The following is a 19,824-nucleotide window of genomic DNA, read 5'->3' on the forward strand; positions in this document are numbered from 1 at the left end:
CAATGACAAAAAAAAAAACAACACTGGGCATTGTTTCTTTTTCTGCACAAAGGGCTCGGGGCTTGTGCAACCTCTCTCTCAGCTCTTTCACCCAGGGGTGGCTTTATCTAGTTCCATCCTCGCTGCCCAGCTCAAGGTGCTGCAGACCATGCAGCATTTTCTTCATTTTGGCTCATTTTTAGTCCCTGTGAAGTCTAGATGTTCACCGCCCACCTTTCCTCCCCCGATGTGCTGGGACGGGCTGGTGAGGAAGGAGGAAGCTGTTTGCCGTGATGGCCATCAGTGCAGAGACCGCCACGTAGCACTCTGCTCTGCCATGGTGCTTTGGAGGTCAGACAGACAAAGCAGAAGCCCCCCCTCCATTTTTTTTCCTTCCTTTCTCCCTTGGCCTTCCTACAGCCTTCCATTTAAAGTCGGCTGGGAGGTGGGGGGATCCCAGCCCGGTGCTCCAGGAGGTGAGGTGAGTCCATCGGGTCTCAGCCTCTGGCACCAGCCAGGGGAGCCAGCACAGCCGCAAGAAACCAGGAGTGGTCCCAGGAGGTAAGGAAAGGAGGGTGCTGAGGCAGCGTGCACCCCACCGCGCTGCTGTGGCCACCTGGGAGCCCACGTCCTCACCTGAGCCCTCACCACCTGGGCTAGGTGCGACAAGGGATTGCCGGGAGTGACCACGAGCTGCAAAACCTCACCTCTCTGGGAGGACAGAAAAGAAGGGAAGGAGCTAGTGACTAAGCTTCAAGCAGAGAGGAAAGGGCCTGGAGGCCCCATGCCCACATTGGAAGGAAGGAACGGGGAGAGCGACGACAAAGCGAGGCTGAAGGACTGCTGCGTGCTGGAGGAGGGTCTGGAGCATACGTGGGACCTGTTTGTATGGGTCTGCAAGAACAAGACGGGCAATCTTTATTTTCTCTTTAATTTCTTGAAGGACAATTCAGCAGAAAGCTTGAGTTACAGAGGCTAGAATAATCCCCCAGTTGAAATGTCAGCTTTTGTCTAAGGCACCTTTATCTGTTTTTAGCTCAGGAGCAGCTTGTCAGCAGCTCCGCAGCTTAAATCCTCTTGAAACTTGGGCTGTGCCTTCGTCTGCAAGCACTGAGCTGACACCAAGCCGAGCTGCTCATGTTAGTGATTTTGTCTGGGCTCGGCAGGATGCTGGGGGTGGGGAGCCCAGATCTATGCCTCCGCTGGAAACCAGACCCCACCGTGGTGGAAAATCTGCTGATTTCTCTGGACAAATGCTTTTTGTCATCCTAAATCAAGCCCTCATGCCTCCTATTGCGATGGGTATGGTGAGGAACGACCCCGTTCTCTGCGACGACACTTCGCTCAGCCACAGGGGTGGGTCTTCGGGGTGAGGAGGTGTGACCGGGTGACATGGAGACGTGCAGGGAGCATCACAAATAACAAAAAGTGGCCTCGTGTCCAACTGGAGCTGACGCATTTGTGTTCCTGAGCACCGGCACAAGCCTGGAGGAGGAGGAGAAAGAAGTCCCGTCTGGTTTCCCGTGGGAGATCCCAACACTCATGTCCCTGCACCTGGAAGATCTGTTTCAAATGGGATTTTATTCGTCAGGGATTTTTTCACGGAAATACTGAAGAAAACGTAAACAGAAGAAAAGCTCCGTGTCTAGCCCCCATCATGGGGATGGGGAGAACAGGCACAAGAGGACTCTGGTGCCATACGTGTAGAGGAGTGGAAGCTGTGCTGGAGAGGGGAGGCCAGGAGGGGACTGCAGCCCCCAGACCCGCCGGTTTGGGCCAAAACTGGCTGGATGCTCAGTGGGTACCGGGGCAAAGCGGGAGGTAGCACTTGGGTAGGGCCCTGGGCTGGGCTTCCAGCTGCCTGTGAACGCACCTCCAGGGCCAGGATAGGGGGAACAGGGCACCCTTCTCCTCCGGACCCTGCTTTTGCATCACTTCGTGCAGAGCAGGGAGGCGTCACTGTGGTGGACATCCCAGCACGGCCCCGTCCTCCTCCTCTGTCCTGAGCGAGCCTGGGCCGTGAGGGGAGCCGCAGGGGAGCGTCCTTGCACAGGCAATGTCCACAGCAGAGCTCTCTCTCCCCAGGTCCCACATGGGCAGTGCCACGGACCTGCGCTTCCCGCTGAGCGCCGTGGTCCATGCCCCCGCCGAGCCCTTTGGGACGGCCCCGGGCCTGCCTCGGGCGCAGAAAGGGCGATTCGCCGCCCGGCGAGAGGAGCCGGCCAAGGTAACCCAGCGTCCTGCCAGCACGGGGCCAGGGCCGGGCTCGGGGTCAGGGACGGGGTCTCCTCCTGCCCCACACGCTGGTCTCACATGTCCTAGATTTGGGGACGTGGGGCAGTTTCATTCACCTGGCATGGGGGTAATGTGACAAGAAGGGTTTCCCGTTGGGCTTGCATTGAAACACAAATGCTTGAGGCCTCTAGTTTGGCTTTTGGAGATGTGGGGGTGCCAGATGGGACCAGTGGACCTTGTTCCCCCAGGACTGGGAGCAGGCCCAGGCAGGCAGCGTCCTGGCCACGGGGCCTCACGCCTTTGACAGCGACCCTGAGATCTCTGACGTGGATGAGGATGACCGCGAGACGCTCTTCAGCTCCATGGACGTGCTCTCCCCTGGCGGGCACTCGGACGCTCAGACCTTGGCCATGATGCTCCAGGAGCAGCTGGATGCCATCAATGAGGAGATCAGGTAGCGGCCATGGCCAAAACCCAGCACTGCCTAGCTCTGAAATGGCTCCGGGGGGGTGGCACAAATTGCCAGGCAGTGGGAGGAGGCTTTGATGCCCTAAAATTGATGTCTCGGTCCAGATTCAGCCAGGGAAATGGCTCGAGGACATTTAGCCACAGGGCTTGGTCCTTCCTACATGGGGACCTCTGTCCTTTGGATGCACCAGTGTGGGCTTACAGAAAAGATCTTTGCTTAAAAAAGCAAAAAAAAATTTAAAAATCCCCATAAATTCTGAAAGGAATTGGGACACCTCTCAGCCGTGGTTTGTGTGGATTCTGATGGCTCTTGCTGCCATTCCTAGAGTCAGCAGCGGGGATGCGGTTCCCTAGAGCAGGTCAGTCCCATGGCTGGGAGGTACCAGATGGCCAGGGACCCCCTGAAAAGGTGGGGAGCCTGAAGCCCTGAGCCCACTCCTTCACCAGGATGATCCAAGAGGAGAAGGAGTCCACCGAGCTCCGTGCGGAGGAGCTGGAGACGCGCGTGACGAGCGGCAGCATGGAGGGCCTCAACCTCACCCAGCTGTGCAAGAGGGCCTCCATCCCCACCTCGCTGACGGCCCTGTCCCTGGCCAGCTCGTCCCCGCCGCTCAGTGGCCGCTCCACCCCCAAGCTGACCTCCCGCAGCGCCGCTCAGGACCTCGACCGCATGGGGATCATGACGCTGGTGAGGAGGCGCCTGGGGCAGGTGGGAGCCTGGGGAGGGGGGTGCATGTGGCTGCCCCCCAAGTGTCCGGTACGGCTGCGTGATGTGGAACGGGATGCCCGTGTTTGCTGAGGGGTTTCTCCATTAACTGCCTCCCTTTCTGTGTCTCTCTCGCATTCTCCCTTGCAATCAGCCCAGTGACTTGAGGAAGCACCGGAGGAAACTGCTAGTGAGTGGCTCCCACCCTGCTGGGTTTTGTCCAAGCCCCTTTTCCAGCCTGCTCCTGGCTTTGTCCACACCAGGTCAGGGTGCACTAGGCGTGGGATGGAGCTGGGGACCCCAGGGATTCAGCAGGAGGATCAGGGGGATCCCGTAAGGTGCTTGGAGACATGCCGGCTGGCAGCCTGGGGCTCTGGCAGGACGTGGGGAGGGTCCTCAAACATTGAGTGTCCCTTCTGGGGACAGGGCTTATTTGGGACATTCCCATCTGTCCTCCTCAGAGCCCTCTGCTGAAACAGCAGCTTCAGTCCCCACACCCTGACCTGGACCATGGGGCTACCTCCTCTCTCCTCCCCAGTTCCCTCATTCCCAGGATCTTGGCCCTACGGCTGTATCCTTCCCATCTGCCCGGGCACCTTGAGCCACCACCAGGGCTCTGCTTCAGGCGAATCCTGGAGTGTGGCCTCGGGGCCCCGGTGGCTCTTTTGGCCATGCCTCCATGGAGCAAGAGGGGTAGGTTCTGGGGCAGGCAGCAGGACAAGGATGGAGCTGGAGCCACCCGACCTCATGGCTCCTGTGCTTGTTCAGTCACCCGCAGCTCGGGATGAAAGCCGAGAGGACAAAACCACCATCAAATGCGAGACTTCCCCCCCGTCCTCACCCAGGACATTGCGGCTGGAGAAGCTGGGTCACCCCGCGCTGAGTCAGGAGGACGGGAAGAGGTAAGCGGAGCACCCGTTGGCTCTCAAACCACTCGTTTGAGGATTTGTGGGGGGGAAGTGTGGGGCCGTGGGATGGGCTGGGGTTTGCTGTGGCTTGTGCGCTGCTCAGGAGTAACCTCAGGCTTTGCTGTTCCTCTCCCCCCTCCATCCCCAGCTCCCTGGAAGAGCAGGCCAGCAACCTCAGCAGCAACAGCAGCCAGGACTCCTTGCACAAGGGCTCCAAGAGGAAGGGGATCAAATCTTCCATCGGGCGCTTGTTTGGGAAAAAAGAGAAGGGCCGCTTGATTCAGCTGAGCAGAGAAGGGGCCACAGGGCAGGGTCTGTGAGCAGCTCCGCTCCCAGGCGGGCCGGGCGGGCATTTTCTCGGGCCGGGCTCTCTGCATGCCTCCTGGCACTGTCTGGCTTCGGGGTGCTGTTGGGGTTGTAACCCCAGAGGAGCAGGGACACCCCTGCTGGGCACCCCTGGGGACGTTGGAGCCACTGGCTTTGGGCTGCCTGCAGGTTCAGGGCAGTCAGATCCTGGTGCTTTCAGCCCCATGGACCTTTCAGGCCTGAGCATGGCCCAAATCTCTTTCCCTCCCCGTGGCACCTCCCTGATTTTGCACAGCCCTTTGGTGGGAGCTGCTTTTCCACACCTAAACCCTTTCCTGCATCAATGCCGAGCATCTTGAAACAGGAGGGCTGGCAGCTGGGGATCCCTGTGGGCTCCCTGAGGATGCGGGGGGCTATGAGGGTGGGTTGAAAATCCGTGCTGCGATGGCGCATCCCCGACACCCCGGTGCAGTGCCCTGGGGGTTGTCACACTGACCCTGGAGACATCGCGCTGACGCTGGGGACATCACGCTGACCCACAGGTGTTTTGCCCAACAGTGCTGCTGACCGACACAGAGGTGGGCATCCAGGACCCTCTGGGACTCGGCAAGCTGGGTGCTCAGGCTGAGAAGGATCGTCGCCTGCGGAAAAAGTGAGTGGACCTCCTTCTGTGCCCCAGCAAGAAAATGTCCCGCCTGGTGGCTGCTAAGCCATGACACAGGGCTGGGGATCGCTGAAAAGACTTCTTGCCTTCACACTCTCATGAGCCCTATTAGCTCCTTTATTGCTTTGCTGCCAGCTGATTCTTGCTGCCTGCACTCTCTTCCCTTTCGAGAGCTGTTCCCTTCTCCTCAAGCTCCCAATAAACCACTCTTTTGTTTCTGTTCCCTCCAGGCACGAACTTCTGGAAGAGGCTCGGAGGAAAGGACTGCCTTTTGCCCACTGGGATGGCCCCACCGTTGTCTCCTGGCTGGAGGTGAGGCAGAGCACACCCGCGCATTGTCCCCACACGCCGATGGCTTTGCAGTTGCTGCTGGTCTGCAGTGTGCTCCCCTGGCAGGGGTACAGCACCCCACAGCCCCACCGTGCTTGGTCCATGCACAGCATGGCCATTGCGAAACAGCTCATGCTCAGCAGCTTCTTCACCTGGCAAAGCCTCGAGCCCCTCAACGTGCCCTATAGAATGGGTGTTCGGTGCCAGTGGCAGTAGGGGCCACTTCCCGAGGCACGGAGATGTTTTCTCTCCTCCCTGGTTGAGTAGGGAGGTGGCAAAGGGGCGGTCGTGGAGCCATCTGTGGGTCCAAGTGAGTGGAGCTGGGGGAGCAGAGCAAATCCCCAGATCTCTCGTGGTCTGCAGGGTTTCACTTTGGGGTGTCCTCAAGCTCTGAGTTGAAAGGCTCCGTGGGTGTTCTTCCGCTGTGTTGTCTCCATGAGATATAGGGATGCTGCTCTGCCTACAAGCCATCTGTGCAAGGTCCAAACAAAACAGGAGCCCCCTGTGGATATCCAGCTTTGATACTGCGTTTAAACCAGGCGTCCTAGACCCCTGCCAGAGGAAATGAGGGTCTGTGCCCTGGGCAGTCACCAGCTTTGCCCTGTTTCGGCAGCTCTGGGTGGGAATGCCTGCCTGGTACGTCGCTGCTTGCCGAGCCAACGTGAAGAGTGGAGCCATCATGTCAGCCTTGTCCGACACCGAGATCCAGAGGGAGATCGGCATCAGCAACGCGCTGCATCGCCTGAAGCTGCGCCTGGCCATCCAGGAGATGGTTTCGCTCACGAGCCCCTCGGCACCACCCACCTCACGGACAGTAAGTGCCCCATCCCACGGCTGGTTTTCCCCTTTCCCTGGCTCCTTGGAACCACTGTGGCTCATTGTTCCCCAGGGAGCCCCAGTATTGCAGGCAAGTGCAGCCAGAAGGGGTTCTCTAGCGTTCAGCGCAGGCTGTGGCTGGGGTGACATCCCCTCACGGAGCAGTAAACCCACCAGACACGTGTCCTCAGGCACAAAGGTAGTTTACTGCCATCAAGTGTGAAGCACTTTCCTGCCTTGAGGGCCCAGCAGACGCCCGCACCCTCACCCACAGGGGCTGTCAGCAAGGGGCTGACTCTGCAAAGCAGCCAGCGAAGAGCAAAGCTCAGGGACTGTCTGCTCTGGAGGGGATAAAATCTGACCCAGGCAGCAGGTTTGATCTGCAGGGCCAGCTTGGTTATGCAGTCATTTTTTCAGTCATTTCAATACAAAACTTTTCCCGAGACCATCTGAAAATTCCTGGTGCAAGTCAGAGTAGCTGCAGATCCCAGCCTTGCTCTGGGTAGAACAGGGAGCGGATGGCAGGATCATGTCTTGTGCTGGTCCCTAAAGCCCCCGAGGGGTTAATGGTGCTCCAGTCAGTCAAGACATGTCTGTAGAAATACGGACAGCAGAAAGAAAGGCCCCAGGCATGCCCTCAGATGGCCCTGTCTGGTGTCACAGCTGTCAGGGACAAGCCTGCAGGCTCCGTGAACATAAAACCAAAGTATAAAGGCAGCCAGAGGGCCAGTGGTCCTTGCTGGGCTCTCCGTGGCTGCATGGACAGCCCAGGGTGCGCAGGGGCAGTGGGGTGCCACCAGCCCAGGAGGATACAGGGATGCTGCAAGGTGCCCCCCGGTGCCATCCCAGGTGTGAGGGTGGTCTGGTCCCCCTTCATCTTGAGCCAGGCTCATTTCCGTCGTGAGCTGAGGCCATGGTGGGTCACCCTGACCACTCTGCCCTTTTTCTCCTCCAGTCCTCTGGAAACGTCTGGGTCACCCACGAGGAGATGGAGAACATGGCGACGTCCACCAAGACGGTGAGGCTGGGCGCCCCGCTGCCGCCGCGGCGTATCGGTTACCACGCTGAGCTCTGGGCGTGCATTAACGCGCCAAACCCCAGGAGGGAAGGGGATCTTTGCTGTGTCTCATGTGTCAGCTCATGGCCAGCACACTGCACCTGTCTAGAAACTGTCTTTCAGCCTTTAATATCCCAACAATTTCTAAAGCTGGCTTAAAAACCGTCAGATGCATTTTCCTTCGTCAAGCCCCCGTGGGTTGTGCTGGGTTTCTAGCATAGCTCGTCTGTCGGTTGTGAATTAGACAGAAAGGAAAGACAAAAACGAGGGTGATCTCAGACAGATGCATGAGTCTGAGTCCCACACTGGTCGGCCTGTACCCAGAGAAGTCACCGTCTAACCCCCATTGACTTTAGTGCGCCCAAATATTGTCCCCTCTGTCTGTCCCTACCACTGGCTGATAGCTTGGGGTCCCTCAGGGGGATGTGGCCGTGCTCCCAAAACCTCTGGGCCCTTTGGAGAGAGGTATCCATGCTCCCCTCTCTGCAACTTAATGACCCCATATTCACGTCTCAGAGCAGGGGCAGCATTTTGGCTCTGTTGTGTGAATGAGGCGTTTTATTGAAGCTCATGCCCGCTGCCTGGGAAACACAGAGCTTGTAACTGGCAGGTGCCTTTTGGGGACAGCGAGCTCAGGGTTACGGCAGGGGTTACAGCCCTTTCCCTCGCAGGTTTCGCAAGTTTGAGAGAAACTAGTTCAAGGTGACAGGGAAAAACAGCTGCAAAATGGGCAGATTGCGTTAGGCAGCCCCTCTGGGAGGTTGTGATCCATGAGCTGAAGCTTAGATTTCTCTGCATCTGTCTTTGGGTGACCCAAGAGGTACCCGTGTTACCCAGGACAGACGCATGAGCCCCAGGTCTGTGCCAACTCCAGCCCAAGACCTGTAAACAAAGCCCTATCCTACATCCTCCTTGCTTGCTTGAGAGGTGGGGGGAAGTTTGGGCCCCATGGGGCCGCGTTGTCCCCAGCACCCTGCTGGCAAGGCTGAGCCCCCCAGGCCCATCTGGGTCACGCTGTGCCGAGGGTCCCCTGCACTGTCACAGCGCAGCGCCGCCGGGTACTGACTTTACCTGTCCTTTCTGTTGACATGCTGCGTGTGTCATGCTTAGGACACAGAGGAAGGCAGCTGGGCACAGGTGAGGTCCACATTGCACTTTTTTTCGGTGGGGTTGGCATGGGAGGGAGAGACGGACACCACGGGGCACCCAGGGAATGAGCTTGGGGCATCAGTATTCAGCAAGTCCTGCTTGGAGCTGAGCCTGCACCTGGTGATAACGCCTCTGAGCCATCTCTTGGGCATGGGATGGTCCTCCTGGGACCTCCCACCAAGAAGTGCCCTTCTCTGCTTCAAGCTGTGACTTTTTTCCTGGGCCATCCTCTGTAAGACACAGTTCTGGTGTTAAAAATCCCCACCTAAGACCAGCCATCCTGGGTGGGGGGCAGGTTTCAAGCTGCACAGATGTTGAGGTTTCACCTTTATTGGCCCTGAGTTCAGGATACAGAACATTTTCATGGACTGGAAAGGTGGGAGGGAAAAGTCCTGCTTGGTTCCATCTCTTCTGGTTTCGATGATTCTCAGTTGTCTTAACTTTTCTTCTGGTGGATTTTATTTCCTTTTTGGACCCAGAATCAGCTTGCAGTGAAAGTGACTGGATGTTTTGCTGCCCAAAACAGACCTTTTATCATTTTGAAATCACAAAATAGAAAGTTTGGTGATTTCTAAAAATCGGTTGGGAAAGCAATAAAATATATTTCCTACCTAGTTGTTTCAGCTTTCCTGAATGTGCTTTTTCCAGAAGAAGTCGGTCAGAAAGTCCCTTGTGCTTGCCTCGTGGCTGCTGCCCTGTCTCTTTGGGGCACATGAGCAGGACAAGGACCATGGCCAACAACACTGTTCCCCCCAGCTCCTTCAGTCCAAACTGGGGTTCATCTCCTCTAGCCCATGTTTAGTCCTCAGGACGGTGACCCCCAGGCTGCAGCACTGACCGGTCACCGGTCACCGGTCTTCTGGGATTATCTGCAGCTCTACCAAGCCCTGGTTTCTCCCTAGTTTGTCCATTCGCTTTCACAGACACTGGCCTATGGGGACATGAACCATGAGTGGATTGGGAATGAGTGGCTGCCCAGCCTGGGCCTCCCGCAGTATCGCAGCTACTTCATGGAGTGTCTCGTCGATGCACGGATGCTGGACCACCTCACCAAGAAAGATCTCAGAGTGCACCTGAAGATGGTGGACAGCTTCCACCGGTGAGTGCCCTCCTTTGGGAGGTCCTTGGGGTGCAGCGCCTGCATGTGGAGCAGAGGATGGGAGAATATGAGGGATTTTCCCCTGTCTTGGGCAGGCTCAGTACTGAAGGATGGCACCTGGGACAGCTGGTGTGGGCAAAATAGCTCCTTCAGCAAAACTGGAGAGGAGCAAGCCTTCTTCTGGCTGTGGAACAAACCACAGACAAAAAAAAAAGGGCTCATCCCATCTGATCCCCACCCTGTGTCCGTGGAGGCTGCCAGAACCCTTCAGGCTGGAGCAGCTCCCATGGGCAGGTTGTCCCTTCCCTCCCCAGGCCCCAAGTATCATTGCTTGTATTGAGGTACTCTCAGACAGGTAGAACAGGGTAAAACTGATGGAATGAGGAATTACGATGAAAGGGAGGGATGTTCCCCAGGTTCTGGCTAAGATTTTCCCTTTGTGCTGTGTCTGTGATGACCCAGTGCTGCACCGAAGCATCCTTTGGGCACATGGAAAACAAGTGGGGAGGGGGGTCCCTCTGCAGGGTCCCTCCAAGGTGCCTGCCCCCGTGATGCTGAGCCTTCCTGAAGGTTGAGTGGTCTCTCGTGTCCTTGCAGCACCAGCCTGCAGTATGGCATCATGTGCCTGAAGAGGCTCAACTACGACCGCAAAGAGCTCGAGAGGAGGCGAGAAGAGACCCAGCATGAAATCAAAGGTCAGCAGCCACGTACACCACCCAGCTCTGGGAAGGCTGGTGGGAAACCTCCAGAGATGCCCAGCAATGGTCCCTCTCCTGTATTCTTATCACAGCACTTGCCAAGGGAAAATCGGTATTTCTGAGCAACACCCATGCCCGTAGGGCTGTTCTCCGTGGGGAACTTCCTTGCAGTATTTCCCAACAGATTGCTCCAAGTACCTTTGAGCAGCTCACCTTGGTCAGGCATGAGGAAAAAGGAAGGTTGTCAAGACAGGAAAGATCTAGCCCGAGCTTCAGATCAACTTCTGCCCCTTTCAGATGCTCAGGACACTCCCCAGCTTGCTCAGCTTCCCCTTCTCCTTTGGCTGTCCTGAGATTTCCCGTGCATCTGGCTGCTGCTTAGATTACAACTCATTATTGACAATGCCCCTAATTAAACCAGCAACCCTGGGTTCTTAGGATTAATTTTCACAGTTGCTTTCTGCTTGTTATTTCAACGTTCAGTTTGATAAATTGAGGCGAGCTGTTGCTGGCACTTGGGTGCGTGGTGTTGCTGCTGGCCCAGGAAGAATCATCCCGGGATCAGCCTGGGGCTGTGAGGCAGGGTTCCAGGACATCGTCAGGTCCCCACACAACCATGAGCACGGGCTGAGCTGCCCTGAGACACGTCCTTGCTCTTCTGCAGACGTGCTGGTGTGGACCAACGACCAGGTCATCCACTGGATCCAGTCCATCGGGCTTCGCGAGTACGCGAACAACCTCGTTGAGAGCGGGGTGCACGGGGCGCTCCTGGCCCTCGACGAAAACTTCGACCACAACAGCCTGGCACTCGTCTTGCAAATCCCCACACAGAACACGCAGGTAGGGGCAGCATCCCTGGGGTGTTTTGGGGGCGGGTGGTGGGCACGGGACATGGCTGTGGCGTGACTCCAGCAGTGCCACCAACCCTGCTGTGCTCTGAGCACAGCACTCAGGTGGTGCACGGGCTTTTTCTCTGTCATCCCTAGGGTTTCCTGGGTTGGGGAGTTGTGCTGGGAACTGCTCCCATCGATGGGGAGTGTTCATTTGATGTTATTTTCAGGCTCGACAAGTGCTGGAGAGGGAGTTCAACAATCTGCTTGCATTGGGCACAGATCGAAGGCTGGATGATGTGAGTACCAAACCGCCCAGGCCTGAATCGTGCTGGGTGCCTGTTCTTGTTCAAGAAACAGGATTGACAGGACCTCTGCTCTCTCCTGCCTTGTCCTGGGGAGTCAAGCAGTGCATCATAGACTCTAGAGCAATTGCAGGAGCAGTGGAATAATTTAAAACTAAATTAATTTAAAACTTAAAACTGGTTGTGGAGGCAGATGAGGTAGGGTCTTGTGCATCTTTTCTAGTGCTCGGTGGGCTGAATTTGAAGAGGACCCAACTGGCTTTCCTTGCCAGCTGCTTTAATATTGCCTTATAGAGGCACAGACATCCTGTGCATGACACATCTGTGGCTGGTAAAGCTGGTGGGTTGGAGGTGCCCCATGATGCAGACAGAAAGCTGTTCGCATTGAGTCACTGAAGGTGGGAATTCATCTAGATCTGTCCTACATCCAGCTTCCTTGCATGAAGTATGATAGCAGACCTGGTCAGGACTCTCTTTAGAGCATGAAAACAAGCAGGCACTTCCAGATGCCATCATCTGTGTAAGGTTAGATGCTTCTCTTTGGGTCCTTGCTGGGGCTCCCGTGTCGGTGTATCCAGGGCATCTTTGCAGGCAGGGTGAAGAGAAGAGAGAGGCAAGCTGGCTCCTATGTCCTTAGCCCAATTTGATCAGACACTTCTGCACAGTTTGGGATGGCCTTGGCATACTGGCACGCGCCCAGTTAGGTGAAAGCAGTGCCAGGATCTCACGAGGGCTGAAGGTCCAGGCTGCTGGGCTCAAACTCGCTCTTCCTTCCTAGGGGGATGACAAAACCTTCCGGCGAACCCCGTCCTGGCGAAAGCGCTTCCGCCCACGAGATGTTCACAGCATCAACATGCTCAGTGGCTCGGCCGAGACGCTGCCCGCCGGCTTCCGTGTCACCAGCCTGGTGCCCCTGCCACCCCCATCCGCCCCTGCCAAGAAAATGCCCCCAGAAGGTCGGTCACCCCCTTCCCCTCGGGTCCTCTTCCACCACAGGGAACCTCACAGCACGTGTGGGGATGGCGTGTGGGGATGGCGTGCTGTTGGGAGAGGAGAGGGAGAGAGGTCTGCCGGTTGCCTGCAATGCTGAATTCAGCCAGCAGAGCTGTTGTCTGCTGTAAATGGTACTCCTGGGGGGTTATTTCAGACCCTTCTCTGCTGTGAGGTTTCTTTGTTTTGAACTGCGAGAACTAGGGCGAGGGCTGGATGGGGGCCGTGGTGGCTATGGCATGAAATGGGGATGTGTCACCCACCGTGGCTGTGGCACCTGGCTCAGAGCCTGCTGGGGGGCTCTGGAGGGAAGCAGCAGCCTGACCTGAGCCAGTCTTGTCCATCCTGCCTTTTGGAAGCCATCCCCAAAGGGACTGAAATAACCAGACCAACTCAGTCCAAGCGCTGCTGAGCAGCGACGGGCTGGCAGGGACTTGCTTTGACACCCTTGCTGCCCCTGCTGCCGGCTGTCATGTGGGTTTTAACGGAGCACACGTCCCAGGCTCTGCCCCAGCACCATACAACTCCCTTCTACAAGTTGTCTCGGTCCCTTCAGAAGCTGTAGGGAGGCACAAGCTCTGGCTAAGTCACCCCGGTTTGTCCCCTGGACCAGGTACCCCTGTGCCACTGTCCCAAACCACCTGAGATGCAGAGGCAGCTTCAGCAGGCTCAGCAATGAACGTGTGAATGAGAATTACACATTGTGCTTCACATTCCAGCTCCAAGTCCAAGGCTCAGTTCTCCTCCTGTTTCCAGATTTGCTCAAATTTCACAGCTTTCTACTAGTGGTTTAGGTCTTTTCTGTATTTTCCATGCCATCCCTAAAAGATGCAATTCTCAGCTGGCCAAGGACAATAAAACCTGGGGCAAAATCCCAATGACCGACAGCCCCCAGATACAGACAGCAGGGTGCTCGCTGCCCAAGAGTAAGGAAGGATGGCAAGTGGTAACTTTCCAAATACCCTAGAGCCTTGGGTGAAGGCCAAACATACCTCTTCCTTTGACTCATGTAGCTTTAGTGCACAGATGCTGCCTAATAAACGTGTTGGTGGGAAGCCGAGGGCTAATTGGGGCAGTCACTAATTTCATGCTGCGCTCTTTGATTTGCTTCCAGTTGGTGCCTCTGGGTCGCCACGGCTGGAGACCTCCACGGTCCGGACGTACTCCTGCTGAGGGTCAGCGTGACAGGAACCAGCCTGGCCCTGGGTACGTGCGAGGAGGACTGAGGCCTCTGACCTGGGTGGGGGCCAAGAGGGGAGCAGGAGGACCTGGTGTCCCCCACTGGTGTCACCCGGGCAGGGTGTCTGCTGTCACCAAGGTCTGCCTTGCTGTGGGGGTGTATGGAGACCTCAGCGGTGGGGGAACAGCCTGCTGCTACCTGAGGCTCACAGGACCCTGAGATGATGCAGAAGAGATGCTCAGCATCCTCAGCACATACCAGTTGTCCAGTCCCTGGGGTCCCCAGGATGCCACCCTAGATGTGGGGTCCCAGTGGGGTGAGGGAAGGAGAGTCTCCAGGGACCCTGCTGTGCCCCAGGGCACAGAGCTCCATGCCAGAAGCTTGCACCACCGACTGGCTGGGTTTGTCTGCTTGTGGGTCCCCAGACAGAGGTGCACCGCTGTCCTCATGGTGCCTTTCCCACTTTGTTTCTCAGCACATCCCCACTACCCGTTCAGCCACGTGCTGGCTGCCTTTCAGGACAAGGCCAGAGCCCAGCCTGCGCCTGTTCCTTGGCCCAGACCAACAGATGCCGCAGTGCTCCTGCCATGGACCGAAAAGGATGCTCTCCTTTCTGCTTGTGCACCCCGTTGCTTCCCCCGGCTCCCCGTGCCTCCCGCCCGTGGCTTTTCTGCCCACCCCACACTGCACCAGCCAGGCTAGAGGTGCACTCGCCGGGTGCCAGCTCCATCACTGGTGGAAGTGTGGTGCAACCCATCAGAGATGCGGAGACGCCCGGAAAGCGGGCTGCGACATTTGGAAACGTTTCTCCTGCCTGGTTCACATTGCCAATATGCCACAGGCTGCTGCACCGGCACACCGGAGCTCCTCCAGGCATCAAGGACACCGCTGCCCGCAGGACTCGAAGCCAGGGAGGATTCAGGCTCGTCTTCGTGCGAAAATCCTGACACTGGGGTGAATGGGCAAGGAGCTGCCCCTGGGACAGGACACGGGGGCTGAGGCCAGTGCCAGGGTGTGCGCTGCGCAGGATGGGGCAGGGACCGGCTGCCGTGGGGGCGAGGAGCGGGCAGTCGGGGCATTTCGGGGTGCTCACACGGCAGCTCTGCCAAGGGCTGCGTGGGGAAGGGCTGGACCGCCCCATCCGGCTCGCTGCCAGCCAGGACGGTGCCAGGACCGTCCTTGGGGACCGGGGAGACGCGACGGGGGCACCCGGCACCCCAGGACGTGCCCATCCCTTCCCTTCTAGGTGCAGAGGAGATGCTCTCCCCTCCTGCCCCCAGGCTACGGGCAGGGATCGATCCAGGAGGCTCTCAGCTCTTCCCATTTCTCCCCCGTAGGGTAGGATCTCTTCGTCTCCTCATGCCACGTTTGCCTTGTGTGGCCCCTATTTCTGATGTGATATTTATTGATGGCTGGAATGACCTATACTTATCATGTGCTGTCTGGAAGTGCAATATCTGAGAGGCTATACAGTCACGATGTCTTTTCGGTGTATTATTTGCCTAATACAGTATTAAATATTTTTTTAATTTGAAGAGTCGGTGAGCCCTTTATATCGATGCCCCCTTTCTTTCGTCATATTATTGGTACTGCATGGACTCCAAACCCTGAAGTGGGTCAGGAAAGGATGTATGTGTGTTCCAATAAACAGGATTTTAAAGCAGTGCTGGCTCGAGCCTTCTTTCTAGAGACCAAATTAAAAATATAATTAATCTTTGGAGCCCAGAGTTAGCGTTGCCTGCTCCCCTGAGTGCTTTTGAGTTACAGGACTGAGTCCCAGTTGTAAGCCAGCGGACTCACTGGTCTCTACAGGGCTGATTCGAAGTGTGGGACACCCAGTTCCCATCACTGAAGTCCAAACGGTGCCCTAGGATTTTCTCATATGGAGAACCCCCTAACCTGGGGGGTTTGGAGAGTTTTGCACAACATGAAACAGCAGTAAAGGAGGCCCTGAGCAGTTCAAACAAGAATGCCTTTATTAAAAAAAAAAAAAAATCCAAATAAGTTAGCAAAAATAATAATTAAAAAAAAAAACAACAAACAAATGGCAACTCCACACAGCGTTCAGTAGAAAAGCCGGCAAGGGCAGCCCGCGAGGTGCCAGCCGGAAAGAGACGTTGGTCAAAGAGCATCTTGGAAAAAAATGAGCAAGCGACCCCAGCACACGCAGCGGCCCCCGAGGAACGAATGCCCCCGGCCGGGGGGACGAAGCCGTGCCCGACGCTGGTCATGGGGACCGGGGGCTGCTGCCAGCAGGGAGCTGCGGCGCTGCCGCAACCCCACCTCTCCCCCTTTTCTTTTTCCAGCTGGCGGGAGCTTTTGGCGAAGAGTTGGGAAAGGAATCGAGTGGTTTCAGCAGTGTAGTCCACGGCGCCGGAGGGATAAATACAATTTCCAGTGGCTGGACCCTTCCAGCATCTCATTCCCGCCCCGTTACCAGCTCGGAGAGCCGCCGGGGTTTGTGCCGGCTCAGTTTTGAACCCGCTCCTCCTGGAACGTCACGGCCACGTCCTCTACGGCGATGCTCTCCACGATGGAGGAGAGCGAGTGGAGGTTGCGGTCCTCCGCCGCGTCGTCAGGCAGGAGGTGATCTGTGAAAAGCAGGGGTGACGTCTGCTGGGGATGGCAGCGGGACAGGGACGGCTCCTGCTTCGTGTGCAGGGGACCCCGTGCCTCCCCACGTGGCCGCAGTGATTCAGGGACCTGCACCCAGCTCCCACCCTGAGGGCTGAGACTTTCCCCTGGAGATGGCAACGGAGAGTGAAACTTTTGGAAATTTTTTGGTTTTATTCCCGGTTGGAAAATGAGATTTAAGTTTTCATCTTCTGGGGGAAAAAAATAAATAATATAATAAAAGAAAAAGAAAAAGAAAAAGAAAACGTGGATTTGGAAGGGGTTAACTGCAAAACTGAAAATAAACCAGCAGCTGCACTGGGACATGGGGAGGGCGAGGTAGTGCAGGGTGGCGATGGGCAGCCAAGCCGCGGGACGGCAACAGAAAAAAATCCCTCATGGGGTCTGGGGCGCCGAACTGCTGCCGTCCAGTTCCTCGGCTCATGGGGAGCCAACGTCCCTGGGGGATCAGGCAATGGGAGAAGCCTGAGTGTGCTCAGCACTGAGCCAAGGCGGCGCTGGAGGATTTATGAGCCTCGGCGGGGCTCATCCCTCCCGGACAGCAGAAGTCTGCGGGGTGGGGAGAAGACAAGGCTCCTTTTGTCCTCCACCCCGAGCATCCCCCAGGGGAAGCTTTGGCTCGGTGACGTCCCAGGGCTGTGGTGTCCCCCCCCAGCAAGACTGCGGGATGCAGGGACGAGGCAGGGAGGACCTTACCCGCAGGGTTGGTGCCGAACTCCAGCTGGGTGCTCCACTCGGGGCTGCAGGACGAGCTGCCGGACCCGCACTCGCTGGCTGCCTGCAAGGAGCCGAGATGCCGGCCGTGGGTCTCGCCTCCAGCCCGGCCAAACCCCACCGGCTGCCCCCCGAAACACCCCGGGGTGCCCCCATCACAGCAGCACAACGCCCCTGTAGGATGATGGGCACGGCCCTCCTCACCCTGCCTGCAAAGCAGACAGTGACATTTGGGGTCCCCGGGGACCCATCAGTGCCAGATGCACCATTAACCACTGTAAAGGCTGAAAAAAAAAGGGGCTCTGGACCAGTGGCCATCCTCAGTACAGGTTAAAAAGGTGTCTCTTTACCCGATAACTATGAGAAAGGTGCTGGAAGCAGATGAACATCCTTGGGCAAAACAGCTTTTTGCTGAAAATCATCTAATCAAGTTAAATAAAAGATGTCACATGGGCTGGGCACCCTCAGGCTGTCCCAAGGGGCTTTCTGGGGACCATCTTTTTTTGCAGTTTGATTTGTGGACTTGGGGCTGGAAAGATTTCACAGAAAAGAGCTGACAGCCTGAAAAACAAGAGCGTTATTCAGCAAAGCTCAGAAGTAATTTTGTGTGTATGTGTGTGTGTCTTCATCTTTCGGTCTAGAAGCGGATGCCGGCCTGGGTTAAACTCGAAATGGGGTTTGTAGGAGCAACCCGCAGGACCCATCCGCTGTTCGTAGCAGCTCAGAAATTGAATTTGGCTCTGGGAGGTGGTCATACTCCAGCTGTGGGTGGGGGGGTGCAGCGGGGGGGGCTTCACCTTGCCAGGGCCAGCCCATGGGCACCCAGCACCACGGAGCTGAACCTCCAAACCTCGCTGGTGAACCCCCAAACCTTGGGTCCCAGCTTGGTCTTGGCTGCCGACACAGCTAGTTCGTTAGCGGTTTGATTTATTTCCCACTAAAAAAATGGAAATTCTTAAGGATAAGATTTTTCTTTTTGCCCAGAATCCTGCATTTTGTGCTCGATATGTTGCCCCCTGCCCCTGCCTGGGAGAGCAGCCCGCAGGGAGCAGCGCCGACGTGGGCACGGGTCCTGCTTTGGGCCCTTCCATCAGCAGGGGCGCGGGGGCAGCCGACAAATCCAGCTGAATTAAACCCAAGCGGGCACGGTGGCTTTGCACTGGGAAGCCCCAGGGGTGTTTTGGCACAGAGCCTCGGGCTGCCGTTAGCCCTTTGTGCAGCTCTTGGGGTACCACGCGGGGCTGCCCCGGCACCCCTTGGTCTGGAAGCGGGTGGTTCTGCAAAGGCCACTTCTCGGTGCCTGCTGCAGAGTCCCTCTCTGTCTGTACCTATGTCCATCTGTATCCGTCTGTAGATTTAGATAGCTATGTAACTGTAATACCTGTGTAATCTAGATATCTATATAATGTATATAATCCATATCTACATGTGTCAGCTGCGGCTGCCTCATCTATGTCTCTGCCTACCACTTCTAACCACGCCACCTCTCTCTGTACCAGCCGTACCTACACCGACGTCTGTAGCTTGGCACTTCCATGCACAAAGCCTCAGCAGCGGGGAAGTATGTGTGTGTGTGTGTGGGGGGGGCATACTTTTATTTTATTTTATTTTATTTTATTTTATTTTATTTTATTTTATTTTATTTTATTTTATTTTATTTTATTTTATACTTTATTTTACTTTTTATCTTACTTTATTTTATTTTATTTTATTTCATTTTATGTTACTTTATTTTATTTTAATTTTATTTCATTTAATTTTACTTTATTTTTTAATTTTATTTTATAATTTTATGTTACTTTATTTTTTTAATTTAATGTTTTTAATTTTATTTTATTTTATGTTACGTACTTTACATTTTTTGTTATTCATGCCTTTAGGCTCCCTCCCAAGCACCCACACCACGCTCAGCGCAGTGCCCAGCTCCAGCCCTCCCTACGCCCGCTCCTACAGCCACAGCCCCCTCCCTACAAAGGGAGCTCTCAGCCCCTTTGCCCAGCGACCTGAGCCACCCTGCGCTCACTAACCCGCAGCAGCAGCACCGGCCTCGCACCGGGTCCTGATCCTGCCCTCCCAGCACCCCGCAGCCCCCCCGTCACCGAGCACCCCCCCGCCACCAGCCCCGTCCCGGGAGGGGGTCGCGGCACTCACGGCGGGCTGGGGGCCGGCGGGGCGGTAGCGCAGGTCCCTCTGCTCCCGCTCCTGCTGGTTGAGGGTGCTGAGCAGGCTCTGCAGGCGCTCGATGTACTGGATGGCGCTGCGCAGGATCTCCACCTTGGGCAGCCGCTGGTTGGGGTTGAGCAGGGTGCTGCGCTTCAGCGCCTCGAAGGCTTCGTTCACCTTCTTCAGGCGGCGCTTCTCCCGCAGCGTGGCCGCCCGCCGCCGGTCGATGGAGACCGTCTTGCGCTTGCAGATCTTGCAAGCCCAGGGCAGGCATTGCCCGGGGCAGTGCTCGGCCAGGGCCGAGTCCTTCTCCTCCAAAGCCACCCTGCTTTCGGGGCACAGGGCCACCTCGGGCCGCTCGGGGAACGCCGCCGGCTCATAGCCCTGCAGGCGGGAGCCCAAGAAGTTTTCCCCGTCGTAAAACCTCTGGTCCGGGAAAAAGTAAGGGTTGGTCTCGAAGAGCTCCATGGGGGGGGACGTGCGTGCGGCTCGGGGACGGCTGCTCCGTCTCCCCACGCCAACTGCTTGGTGCCATTTAAACCCCGGCGCTGGCATTAAATCACGGAGATAAATATAGCGAACCTAAAAAGGAA

The 19,824-nt window shown here is 56.6% G+C and overlaps 2 protein-coding genes across 8 annotated transcripts in view; one reads left to right on the top strand and one right to left on the bottom strand.

The window, feature by feature from the left end:
* Positions 1-15,392, top strand: part of PPFIA4 (PTPRF interacting protein alpha 4) — a 55,015-nt gene extending 39,623 nt beyond the window's left edge. For 4 of the 7 annotated variants that reach the window (XM_066983235.1, XM_066983234.1, XM_066983239.1 and 1 more), the window contains 18 exons: positions 2,065-2,206; positions 2,463-2,668; positions 3,130-3,370; positions 3,543-3,578; positions 4,157-4,290; positions 4,445-4,608; positions 5,161-5,254; positions 5,497-5,578; positions 6,210-6,410; positions 7,368-7,430; positions 8,580-8,606; positions 9,542-9,717; positions 10,315-10,412; positions 11,080-11,255; positions 11,476-11,544; positions 12,329-12,506; positions 13,655-13,746; positions 14,196-15,392. In XM_066983235.1, coding sequence (XP_066839336.1) covers positions 2,065-2,206; positions 2,463-2,668; positions 3,130-3,370; positions 3,543-3,578; positions 4,157-4,290; positions 4,445-4,608; positions 5,161-5,254; positions 5,497-5,578; positions 6,210-6,410; positions 7,368-7,430; positions 8,580-8,606; positions 9,542-9,717; positions 10,315-10,412; positions 11,080-11,255; positions 11,476-11,544; positions 12,329-12,506; positions 13,655-13,713 — 2,146 coding nt within the window. In that variant the 3' untranslated portion in view covers positions 13,714-13,746; positions 14,196-15,392. The remainder of the gene's footprint in view (positions 1-2,064; positions 2,207-2,462; positions 2,669-3,129; positions 3,371-3,542; positions 3,579-4,156; positions 4,291-4,444; positions 4,609-5,160; positions 5,255-5,496; positions 5,579-6,209; positions 6,411-7,367; positions 7,431-8,579; positions 8,607-9,541; positions 9,718-10,314; positions 10,413-11,079; positions 11,256-11,475; positions 11,545-12,328; positions 12,507-13,654; positions 13,747-14,195) is intronic. The other 3 variants (XM_066983236.1, XM_066983240.1, XM_066983237.1) reach the window with 2 other exon arrangements.
* Positions 15,393-15,678: 286 nt separating this feature from the next.
* On the bottom strand, positions 15,679-19,824 carry MYOG (myogenin). Its single transcript, XM_048070946.2, has 3 exons — positions 19,220-19,824; positions 17,051-17,132; positions 15,679-16,311 (listed from the first exon to the last, which is right to left on the bottom strand). Exons 1-3 carry the CDS (start codon positions 19,784-19,786, stop codon positions 16,190-16,192), a joined length of 771 nt encoding a protein of 256 aa, XP_047926903.2. The 5' UTR covers positions 19,787-19,824; the 3' UTR covers positions 15,679-16,189.

The sequence above is a fragment of the Anser cygnoides genome, chromosome 25, assembly GCF_040182565.1.
Source record: "Anser cygnoides isolate HZ-2024a breed goose chromosome 25, Taihu_goose_T2T_genome, whole genome shotgun sequence".
NCBI lineage: Eukaryota > Metazoa > Chordata > Aves > Anseriformes > Anatidae > Anser > Anser cygnoides.